Source organism: Platalea leucorodia, assembly GCF_965183815.1.
Source record: "Platalea leucorodia genome assembly, chromosome: 6".
In the NCBI taxonomy this organism is placed as follows: domain Eukaryota; kingdom Metazoa; phylum Chordata; class Aves; order Pelecaniformes; family Threskiornithidae; genus Platalea; species Platalea leucorodia.
Window position 1 is genome coordinate 57,631,464 of NC_138828.1, and position 12,188 is coordinate 57,643,651.

The 12,188-nt window shown below is 40.5% G+C and overlaps 1 protein-coding gene across 2 annotated transcripts in view; it reads left to right on the forward strand.

The window, feature by feature from the left end:
- The window catches only part of TEC (tec protein tyrosine kinase), a 54,958-nt gene extending 43,818 nt beyond the window's left edge, over positions 1 to 11,140 (forward strand). For both annotated transcript variants that reach the window (XM_082315311.1, XM_082315310.1), the window contains 10 exons: positions 539 to 593; positions 755 to 834; positions 1,391 to 1,524; positions 2,783 to 2,857; positions 4,900 to 5,071; positions 5,235 to 5,451; positions 5,983 to 6,047; positions 7,619 to 7,737; positions 8,079 to 8,236; positions 10,269 to 11,140. In XM_082315311.1, the coding sequence (XP_082171437.1) occupies positions 539 to 593; positions 755 to 834; positions 1,391 to 1,524; positions 2,783 to 2,857; positions 4,900 to 5,071; positions 5,235 to 5,451; positions 5,983 to 6,047; positions 7,619 to 7,737; positions 8,079 to 8,236; positions 10,269 to 10,346 (1,153 nt within the window). In that variant the 3' untranslated portion in view covers positions 10,347 to 11,140. The remainder of the gene's footprint in view (positions 1 to 538; positions 594 to 754; positions 835 to 1,390; positions 1,525 to 2,782; positions 2,858 to 4,899; positions 5,072 to 5,234; positions 5,452 to 5,982; positions 6,048 to 7,618; positions 7,738 to 8,078; positions 8,237 to 10,268) is intronic.
- The last annotated feature ends 1,048 nt before the right edge of the window (positions 11,141 to 12,188 follow it).

Sequence of the window (12,188 nt, forward strand, 5' to 3'; positions counted from 1 at the left end):
TGGTGGATGCCCCATCCTTGGAAACATTCAAGGCCAGGCTGGATGGGGCTCTGAGCAACCTGATCTAGTTGAAGCTGTCCCTTCTAATTGCAGGGAGGTTGGACTAGATGACCTGTAAAGGTCCCTTCCATCCCAAAGCATTCTGTGATTCAATGAAATAGCAGTCTAGCAGCCAGCTCCACAGGTGGCTCAGCTGGTGTGCAGGCAGCTGCTTCCCCGGGGCTGTCAGCCTGCCCTCGGGCTGCTGTTCAGAGCAACTACTGCCATCAGCCTCTGTGCGTTTGAGAAGTGTTTTTCCTGAAAAATTAGTTCCATTGCCTGAACTTTATTGGGGTCTCACTGGATTTGTTTCAGGGCATTTTTATGGGATAACTGCACAATGTAATAGAGACTGGTTTTTGTACGTTAGCTAAAGTTCAGTCATAGACCTTTGTTATTGTAAAACTATTGAATCTGTAGCTTTGTAATACTTTACTTTAAGCATCTTACAGAAATCATGCACTTTGGAGAAGTTTTGGTTACTGATGTTGTGTTGCAGGTGGTACAGCAGAAACCTGAACAGAAGCAAGGCAGAGCAGCTCCTCAGAAATGAGGTGAGTACAGCAGCCTTGCAATATTAACCATGAAATTCACTTAAAGTAGCTTCTTTTATTAAAGCAAATGCTTATTTTGGCACGCACAAATCGCAGAAGGAGTAGAGGGATATGCAGCTTAAAGCCACTTGTACAAAACTGTCAATGTGCTTGTGTTTCAGGATAAAGAAGGTGGTTTTGTGGTGAGAGATTCAAGTCAGCCTGGCCTGTATACAGTTTCCCTTTATACAAAATTTGGAGGGTGAGTTTCTGTGACTGCTCTGCACACCTTATCTTGTCCGAATCCATGCGTCTGTCTCCAAATCCATGGGCTGGAGGAAAGTCCAGGAGAGAACTCAACAGAGAAACGAGGGGTGCTGTGATAGAAAAGTCGGGTGACTAAAATAAGCTTCTTGACTCCATGGTTAGGTCACGTTTGCTTTAATCCAGAGTAGACCTGAACTGCCACTCAAAGAAGGAGGCCTTGCTTTCCCACCCTGTTTTGTCTCTTCCTTCCTGCCAGTCCGAGTGTTTGCGGGAGCTTGCTGGGCTGAAAAATAACCTTTTATGGGTTAATCTCCAACTTGGTCCGAACACTGAGATGAAGGCGAGTCACCAGTGCTCGGGATCTTTGATATTCAAGCTGTTCCTGAAGCGTGTGATACTGGGTGCCCACGCTGGCCCTTTTGGTTTCCTTTTCCTAGTTGATGTGCTCCTCTTAAAAAAAGTCACAAAAATGATATTGTATTATTACTAGTTGTTGTTGTTGCTATTATTATTATTATTTATTATTATTGTCTTTGTTATTATTTTTCCAGAGAAGGTTCATCAGGAATAAGACACTACCATATAAAAGAAACAGTGACGTCACCGAAGCAGTACTACCTCGCAGAAAAACATCTCTTTAACTCCATTCCAGAAATAATTGACTATCATAAACATAATGCAGCAGGTAGATGAATTGGATTTTTTCTGTCACTTAAGGTTGATTTGAAAAGGAGTGGGAGGCATTTTAGGGTTTTAATGAAAGTTTCTATGTTTTTATAGATCCTTCTTTTTCAGGGAAGTCATAAGACACTGCATATTCACATTTTTTCAATATAGGTAATAATTTGAAAGGTTTTATGTAAATACATCTATATCTATATAAAAATATATAAATATGTTCCTGTCCCCAGAGTAACAGAAGAACAGCTGTATCAAGTCAGGAAAAATCATTCACTTAGCTTCACAACGTGCCTCTATCAGCTGCCTGTAACCCACAGCAGATGGATAGGGATGGTACTTCCCCAGAGTACTCTGCAGGCGCTAGCTTTTTACCTGTGGGTCACCACTATTTAAAATGATCTAATATTCCCATATAGCAAACAGAAGAGGAGAACAGTAATGTGTTGTTTAGGAAATCCCTAAAGATGAGTCTTTGTAAAGGTTAGACACTTCAGATCTATAGCTGATGGCTGGTGTCTGCCCACTGTATGATGGGATGGGGAGAGTTTAGGAATCAGGTTCAAGGCTCAGATACTAATATGCCTATTTCTTTCAAGTCCAGCCTGTGCATAAATTTCAATCATGACTGATATTTTCCAGATGTTTATATCTCATTCAGATGACCTGGCATTTCCTGATGATATTCTGGAAAATGGCTTTCTGGAAAATACGCTCCAAAACATAACCTTGCTTTTCATTTATTGTAACTGATTTTACTACTTGTTTTTTAATTGCTTCATTGCTTTTACCTTATGGTGTATTGAGTTCTCACAAGACTTTAGGAGAATATTCAGCTAGCATGCAGCATTTATTTTGTATATGTAAAATTCCACATGAAACTGCTGGGATTTATATGTGTGAAACAGAAATGATCAGAAGTAACATTGAGAGTATACATTTTAGATAATCTTTCTCATCTGAAAAGGGTCCTCAGCCTTTGTTGGTGCCAGCATAACTGTAAAGAACAAATATGTATGCATATATCTATGTCCATCTTCCATCAGTGAAGAAGGAGTAGCAAGTTAGATGCAGTGAGTGCTCTTGTGTACCTCTTGTAGCCACTTTGAGTAGTCAAAATAACGCAATAGCAGAAAATATGGTCAAAGCTGTATGTAACGATAAGCTTATTGTTAATCAGTGGTGCAGTTTGCAGTGAACAGCTGGCTGATTTGCTGCCTGGCACTATTTCAGAAGCTGTCTCTTGAATTATCTTTGAACCGCAGGTCTTGTTACCAGGCTGCGTTACCCAGTGACCCCAAAGAAGACGACAGCACCAACAACGGCAGGATTCAGCTATGGTAATTGCGTGTTATATTAATCTGCATGTAGCTTTTCTAATGATTTTATATATGTAAGTTGCCACAATATTTTCTCAAAATTTTGAAAAGACCTAGACCTAGACAATGCAGTCGTTGGTCCCAGCCAGCATGGGTTCACAAGGGGAAAGTCCTGCTTAACAAACTTAATTTCCTTCCAGGTTACCCACCTAGTTGACCAAGGGAAGTCAATTGGTGTAATCTTTTTGGACTTCAGTAAAGCTTTTGATACTGTCTCTCACAGTATCCTCCTGGACAAAATGTCCAGCATACAGCTGGATAAACACATAATGCAATGGGTGAGCAATTGGCTGACGGGTCGGGCTCAAAGGGTTATAGTAAATGGGGTTACATCGGTCTGGCAATCAGTCACTAGTGGGGTTCCGCAGGGATCCGTCTTAGGGCCAGTGCTCTTTAATAGCTTCATAAATGACTTGGATGCAGGACTTGAAGGTTTGTTATCAAAGTTTGCTGATGACACAAAATTGGGAGGAGCCATTGACACTCTCAAGGGCAGAGAGGCCCTGCAGATGGATCTGGACAAATCAGAGAGCTGGGCAATCACCAACCGTATGAAGTTTAACAAGGGCAAGTGCTGGATTTTGCACCTGGGACATGGCAACCCTGGATGTACATACAGGCTGGGGAGCGAGAGGCTGGAGAGCAGCCCTGCAGAGAGGGATCTGGGGGTTCTGGTCGACAGCAAATTGAACATGAGCCAACAGCGTGCCCTGGCAGCCAGGAGGGCCAACCGTGTCCTGGGGTGCATCAAGCACTCTATTGCCAGCCGGTCAAGGGAGGTGATTGTCCCGCTCTACTCTGCACTGGTGCGGCCTCATCTTGAGTACTGTGTGCAGTTTTGGGCGCCACAGTACAAAAAGGATACAAAGCTACTAGAGAGTGTCCAGAGGAGAGCCACAAAGATGGTGAAGGGTTTAGAGGGGAAGCCGTACGAGGAGCAGCTGAAGTCACTTGGTCTGTTCAGCCTGGAGAGGAGGAAACTGAGGGGAGACCTCATCGTGGTCCACAGCTTCCTCGCAAGGGAAGGAGGAGGGGCAGGCGCTGATCTCTTCTCTCTGGTGACCAGTGGTAGAAGGAAGGTATGCCAGGGGAGGTTTAGGTTGGACATTAAGAAAAGGTTTCTTCACCCAGAGGGTGGTGGAGCACTGGAACAAGCTCCCCTGGGAGGTAGGCACGGCGCCAAGCCTGACAACATTCAAGAAGCAATTGGACAATGCCCTCAGACATATGGTGTGAATTTTGGGGTTGTCCTATGCAGGGACAGGAGTTGGACTCGATGATCCTTGTGGGTCCCTTCCAACTCAGGACATTCTATGATTCTAGTTTTGTACTGTGGCCATAGCAACTTACGCGGGTCCAAGTTGTACCTTGGAGACCCTTGCTCAGAGGATCGGCATGCAAAGGCGTGACGGCTGGTGGTAGGTGTGTGGTGCCAAGGGCAGCAGTGAGGAGAGGCAGAACGTGTCACCGGTGCTCCAGGGGAATTCAGCATCTTCATCCATGCTTTTGTGGACACCTTGAGCTCTGCCCGATTAAAGAGCTGTGCCTTTGGCTCCTTCATAAACCTCCAGACTTCTGACTCAACCTTTGCTCCTTTGATCTTTGTGGAGGGCTTACTTTTTTTTTTAATTGGAATAACCTGATTTAAGCATGGCACATCAGGTGATGTGAGCAGCTGCAATGCGCTGGCCCAACTTTGTATGATGGCAGCTTGTTGAAATCAAGTCTGATAATACCAGCATGTAATTACTGGCTTCAGGAAAGTTTAAGTTTTGCCTTCTGTGTTGGTCAGGAGCTGCTTAAAGGTTATGTCTAGCTAAAAGTTTGTTTGTTTTGTGAGATATAGAAATGCTTCATTTTCAAGTTAATTCTAAGACATTTTCTCCCGAAATTCCCTGCTGTGCTAGTAATCCAGCGTTTCCCTTTCCTCCCCCCTATCACCTACCAGTTCGGTACGTTCCCTAGTACAGCAGTCACGGGGTCTCATTTGTTTTGTTTTATAGAGAAATGGGAAATTAATCCCTCAGAACTGACGTTCATGAGAGAACTGGGGAGCGGTCTCTTCGGCGTCGTGCGCCTTGGGAAATGGAGGGCGCAGTATAAAGTGGCCATCAAGGCAATTCGGGAAGGTGCGATGTATGAAGAGGATTTCATTGAAGAGGCTAAAGTAATGATGTGAGTTGTGTGCTTGGCACTTTTATTGCCAGTTCTAGGCCTCTGATGCTGTTACTGATTATAAATAAAACACTTTGGGCAGGTGGTATTTTTGCAGTTTTGTGGGTTGGAGAGCTAGCACCAAGTGAAGGAAGTAATAACGACTCGATCTCAATCTTTTCAGGAAGCTAACACATCCTAAATTAGTTCAGCTGTATGGTGTGTGCACACAACAGAGACCTATTTACATCGTGACAGAGTTCATGGAGCATGGCTGCCTTCTCAATTACCTGAGACAGAAACGGGGAGTTTTGAGTAAAGACGTCCTGCTCACTATGTGCCAAGATGTATGCGAGGGAATGGAGTACCTGGAGAGAAACAGCTTTATCCACAGAGACCTGGTAAGGCAATACACTCCTCTCTGAAATTTTAATTTTTGAACGTACCTATTCTTTTTTGAAACAGCCTGTTTGTAAATAACTGCTTTTGTTTTTGCAGAAAATTATAAGTAGTTGAAGTTGGCTCTTTAGGGTCTAATCAAGTCTTTAAAATTGCCCTGTTCAGAAAATTATGAGATGTTTCTCTCTCTGAAGAAAACAGACTAAAATCTCTCTGAAATTTTTATAAAGTGTTAATACCTATTTGCACTGATATAATAGTATATCTCTGTTCTGTATTGGTGCCGTTTTCACCACTCATGAATCCCTTGAGATGATAATTTTTTCTGGTGGTTTTTTACAAAATGGTTTAGTTGTCAAAACAGTACTATCAAGAGCAAATGCACATGTACCTTCTATAATGAGAATACACCACTGAACTTGGTAAATCAGTGAACTTGCTAAGCAATGAGGACAAAGTCCTCTTTTGACCATTGTAATTCATCTGCAAGGGACTGCAAGTTTTTCATCCAAATCTAACCATTCTCTTTGCAGGCTGCCAGGAACTGCTTGGTGAGTGACTCAGGAGTGGTCAAAGTATCAGATTTTGGAATGACAAGGTATGGCTGAGTGTGCAAACACATTTGTGGGGATTTGGGAAAATTCACCTAACCCTTGTACTTAGCCATAAGGCAACATGCCCAGCAACATTACAGGCAAAAATGATCTTTTTTTGACCTCTCTAGGGAACATCCTTTGGGTCATTTTTTTCCAGTGCCTTTAGAGCTTGTTCGTTCTGTGGTCATGTGTTGATTTCCTTACTCATTTTGATTCTGGAAAATCAAAATTAGGTAGTTTATTCTCTAGAGAATGAAGTGTGTCTAGCGCTTACCATGAGAGGCCCGGCTTTGAACTGACTCTCTGGTCTGACTGGTCTTCTATTAGCAACTTTCTGTAACATCTGTGAAAATCTTACTAATTATCTTGTAGTGATGCAGGAGGCATATTAGGCCTTGTGTCTCAGACTGCAGAGATAATAGTCACTAATCTGTATTTTGGTAAATACATGATAGAAATAGGCTGTTCAGTGAGTTTGGCATCCTCTTGGGGTAGGTGGTTCAGAGTTGCATCTTGCTAGCCAAAGTGCTGGGAGGTGCTGAGACCCAGAGAGGGGTTAATTTCATAGAATCATAGAATCACAGAATGCTTTGGGATGGAAGGGACCTTTACAGGTCATCTAGTCCAACCTCCCTGCAATTGGAAGGGACAGCTTCAACTAGATCAGGTTGCTCAGAGCCCCATCCAGCCTGTCCTTGAATGTTTCCAAGGATGGGGCATCCACCACCTCTCTGGGCAACCCGTTCCAGTGTTTCACTACCCTCATAGTGAAAATTTTTTTCCTTATATCTATTCTGAATCTACCCTCTTTTAGTTTAAAACCATTACCTACCCCTTGTCCTGTCGCAACAGGCCCTACTAAAAAGTCTGTCCCCATCTTTCTTATAAGCCCCCTTTAAGTACTGAAAGGCAGCAATAAGGTCTCCCCGCAGCCTTCTCTTCTCCAGGCTGAACGACCCCAGCTCTTTCAGCCTTTCCTCGTAAGGGAGGTGTTCCATCCCTTTGATCATTTTTGTGGCCTTCCTCTGGACCCTCTCAACATGTCCATGTCCTTCAATTTCCTGCCCTTGTTAGCACCCATGGGTGATGTGTGGGTGAGGCAGGGGGTAGGAAGTAGCACCTACAAGGAAGGTGTTAAAACACTGTGGTTTGACCATGCTCTTCTTGGCTTTTGCTACCTTTCTGTGCTACTGAGCTTGCATGTCCCCTGACATCTGAATTCAGACTGGCCGGTGAGAAACAGAGCAAGAAATGTATGCTTTTGCATCATTTTCTCTTGTAATACAGACATTTAACTTGCAGGTAGCCTAGACCTGTGTTGTATAGCTAGTAATCACAAGAGGAGACTCTGAAGTCATACGAAAAATGAACTGTATCTTGACTGAAACCTCAGTACTGCACCAGAGAAGCCATTTTTATCGTGTGATGCTAACAATCGTGGCCATTAGGTGGCAGTATAAGCTGCTGATATTCAAATCCAAATCTAAATTGTAATTTGCAGGCTTGGAGACTGACTGAAGGATATCATCTTTTTCTTTTTCTTTTTTTTTTTTTTTTTTTTTTTTTTTTTAAGGTATGTCCTTGATGATCAATACACAAGCTCCTCAGGGGCTAAATTTCCTGTGAAATGGTGCCCCCCAGAAGTTTTTAATTATAGCCGATTCAGCAGCAAGTCAGATGTCTGGTCGTTCGGTAAGACGTTCATCATTGAGAGAAAGCACTATCTTTACATTTTATCAATAGCAGTTAAGCTGCAGTTATTGGGAAGGATTCAGACATCTGAGAAGAAGCTCAGAGAAACAATTTGCATGGTTTTATGCTTTAAAGTTCCACAGAGATCTTTAGAACTGTTATTTATTAAACCCCATGGTACTAGAATAAGATGTTTTCAGCGATGACACATGTGAACACTTTATAGAATATGGATCTCAAACTATTTATCAGAAATCCCAAGCGCAGGTTTCAAAATAAACATATATTTTTAAGAAGTTATTTGCTTATTTTCTTAATGTTGTGGTTTGGGTTTTTTTTAGGTGTTTTAATGTGGGAAGTATTTACGGAAGGAAAAATGCCCTTTGAAAAAAGCTCCAACTATGAAGTGGTAACAATGGTTAGCCAAGGACACCGTTTGTATCGGCCCAAACTAGCCTGTAAGCAGGTGTATGAAATGATGATGATGTGCTGGCAGGAGGTATATACTTTTTATTTTTTTGTCTTTGAATTGAAAAAAAGGTCAATCTAGCAACAGCAGTTAATCCCTATTGCAGCATTCTGACTGTATCCAGCGCTCTCAGCTATTCATGTGTTTATGGCTAAGACAAAGATCTCCCTCTGGTTTGCAACTGAACTAGAGCTGTGATAAGAAAAGCCACCGAGGAAATGTCTGTGAAATAAATGGACTGTCAGATTAAGTATAAAGACATTTAGTAACAAAATGAAATAATTGCTAAATCTGTGCTGGTAATGATCATATCTGCATACAGATACTCCTAGCAAAAAAAAAAAAATAATCAGAATGGCCCAGAGGTGGAGAATCTGATTTTATATTGCCTTGGTTTATTAATCATTACAGAAACATGCCAGAATGAACAAAAATCGTTTTAAAGGAATACTTCATTACCTGATTATAAATTATATAGGAAATATAGATTAACTTGCAGTTGAATCTTAATACAAATCCCAGGGTTTATAAAGAAAGATAAGAATGGACTGTACCATTAATCCTCCTAACCCAGAAAGATACTGACTGTACAATTTTCACAGAGGTCAAAGGGGCAGCAAACCCAAATTTAATACTTTATCAACTAAATCAGTATAAAACAGTTTTTATAGTATTAAAGCAGAAAGTCTCTAAGGATAGGTGCATTTAATGAGATGCCTCTAATTTTGAGAGAGCAATTGAGGAAACCAAGAATGGAAAGAGCTATGTGATTTATTTCTAGTTAGCCTTTACCACAGGGGGTGCTGGGGAAAAACTGCTCTTTTCCAGTAATAAAGATGAGATACTGTCTGACGCTTGTCTTGGAGGAGAAGGTGCTGGAACAGAGAGCAATTAGTCATCAAACCAACTGGTGGAGATCTAAAACTTACAAACCAGTTGGCTTATGCAGCAAAAAGTATATTAAAACCAACAGTACCCTGGAGGGCCACGGAATGACAAATATGTCTGCAGTTCAAAAAAGCTATTCACAGGAGCCAGGAAACTACAGATCATTAAATTTTGTTTGTACTTGGTAACCTGCTTGAAATGGTCATTAAAATGGAATAATAAATTACTTGGAAGATAACGATAAGTTATTTGTTAATGCTCTTTAAATATTAATATGTATGTATAGGATTCATATGAACATCAATGAATTGATTAAAAATGTATTGATTTCATCAGGGGTTATTAACAGTAACATCTAAGCAGTCATCACGTGGGAGAGAAAGAATCTTTGCAAATCACAAACAGGACACAAGTAATGGCAAGATACTGTCAATCTTTGTCATAAAATGATTAACTATAGGCACCTCAGTCCTCATTTAATAAATTTATTAATGATTTGTAGAGGGAAGTGAATACTGAGGCTTCAAAATTCAGCAGGTGATACAAATCTAGAGAGGCTGATAAATGGAGAAAAAGTGCAAGTTACCCAGATGTTCAGAAGTTGCTAAATTAACTGCGTCAGCAAGGTCAACGAAGAGACTACCTCAGTGTATTGCCATAATTAAACAAAACAAACAGGATGTTATGACACATGAGGAACTGTATGGAAAATAGAGTAGATGAAGGATGCCGTTGCATAGGTCTATGATGCAGTATCATTTCGGAGTCCAAAAAATAACATTGAAGTAAGAGAGGCTTCAGAGAATGACACTCAAAATTTTTAGGAATGTGAACAACTTGCATAAAGAAAGATTGGAGCAATTAATTGGGGGAGGTGGGGATGGGGAAGAAAAATGAAAAAGTGTAGCACTATGCAAAACAATGAATTATATGAAGAGTGTAGTCCAGCAACACCTATTCATGCTTTTTCAAAGTGTAAAACAAAAAAAAAAAAAGTGACACTTACTGAGATTAAGTGACACATCCAAAATCCGCACAAGGAGATATTTTTGCATGTCACATCTAATGAAACGGTAAATTCATTGCCACAGAATGATATCAAAACCAATAATTTATCAAAATCAACACAACTTTGTTGCTTTCTGATCACAGCTGTGCATGCTTTTATTTTTAGAAACCAGAGGGACGCCCAACTTTTGAAGACTTGCTTCACACAATCATTGACATTGCAGAGGGTGAAGATGCTTTCTGAAAAGAGACAACAGCAGCACAAGTATGGGAAAGAAGCCGCTTTCCAGAGATGTGGCTTCACCATTTCTTTTTAAAGACTTGATTCTGTAAGCTGCTGGATGCTGCTAAACAGCGTGGGGAACCTGTAACACCTGATCCACTCCAGCACAAGGAGAGTTTTACATGATGTTGGGAAGTGAGCACGGTATCTTCAGCAATACTAGCAGTCTCTGTATTTTCTCTGAAAAGCCAGCATTGCGTAGCTGGCACGTTGAGCTGTTTATGGAGGAAGAAAGAGAATGTGGCCAAAGCCCAGGAGCCTGATTTGCATTTACTGGGCTGGGTTCATGTACATACAGTCCATGTTTCTGAGTTTCTCTTTACACAAGCAGTAGTATTAGTAGTGATTTGCATGCTTAAAAATTGAAGGTATCTATAAATGGCTATTTACTGACATTGAAATGTTTCCAGAGATTCTCCAGAAACATTATTTTTCTCGGTTGATGGGTGTTTTATGACATATCAAGAACACAAAACATGTCTCTTTCATTTGCACATAGTAGGTTGTTAACAGCACAGTCTTCAGTTTAGTGTAACACTCAAAAAAGCTTTGCTTCAGAACTGAGCCATGATACGCCCCAAGCCATTCTAGGCTGTTTGGTCAACCAGAGACCTCCCACGGTGAGTCTTGGTGTTACTCGTGAAAAATAAGTCCAACATTCAGCACAACTGGCTGTCAGTGTACCATATTACCTTGTTTTGGATTAATTATAAAATAATTTATATGCTGTATGTATTGTAAATATATAAATTCCAGGCATTTATTTATATAAAGTGTGCTTTTCTCTTGACATTTTCAAGCACAAGTTTGTCCTGCCTTCACTTACATACGCAACTCGATACACGGGGTTGTAAATGAAAAAAAGTACACTTTCAAGTGTGTTTAAGGAGGGCTCCTCTTTCTGTCTGTCATCTGTATGTACAGTGATCTAATCTTTCTGTTCTTAACAGAAAATGTCATACTACATGTGTATGTAAATAAACGGAATGTTAACTATTGTTTGGAACCAACTAATGTGTTGTCAGTAATTTGCTGTCAGTGCATCATAAGCCAAACTCATTGTTCATGTGAATATGGTGTTATGATAGTCCTTGTATGAGTATATATATGTATGTGTGTATACACACTCTAAAAATATATATATATATATATATAAGTATGAATATATATTTAAATGAATTTGGCCATGATGAAGTGTTCAGGGCAGAAATGCCTGAACTCTCTTTAGAAGTTACACGCCCTTTCCCCTCTGCTAGAGGCTAATGTCTCCACAGCCTTGCTGAAGCCTGTTTCAGCTAACCTGACTTTATACCTGTGGATGTGATGAGTATTTGCACTTCAGTTTTGCTGTAGCCACCTCCTGAGTAACTCTATTACATGTTTTCTTTTTCTTTTGTTACTTGTGCCCTTGTGCCATGTGTAATAGAAAATAGATTGCACAAAAGCTTCTTTTTTTTTTTTTTTTTTTTTTTTTTTTTGCAAGTAGGCAGAGAGGAGTATGGTGAAGTTTATTGTTTATTTCCAATCAGATTATTTACGGTAACTATAATTAGCTTAATACATTCCGTCATTGCTGCATTTGAGTATTTCTGTAATCAATTTTGGAGATGCTTTGTCTAAACCTTTATGTTCAAAAGGAGGAGCCCTCTTGTTTCTTGGAAGAAATGTTTTCCTTTTCTCATGCTAAAGTTACAAGCTGTCAGAAAATATTTAAATTGCTATTTCCTTTTTCTTAATGACAAAATCTCAGAAGATTATTGCAACTATGCAAACAAACCTGTCAAAGCATTGAGACCAAACTAC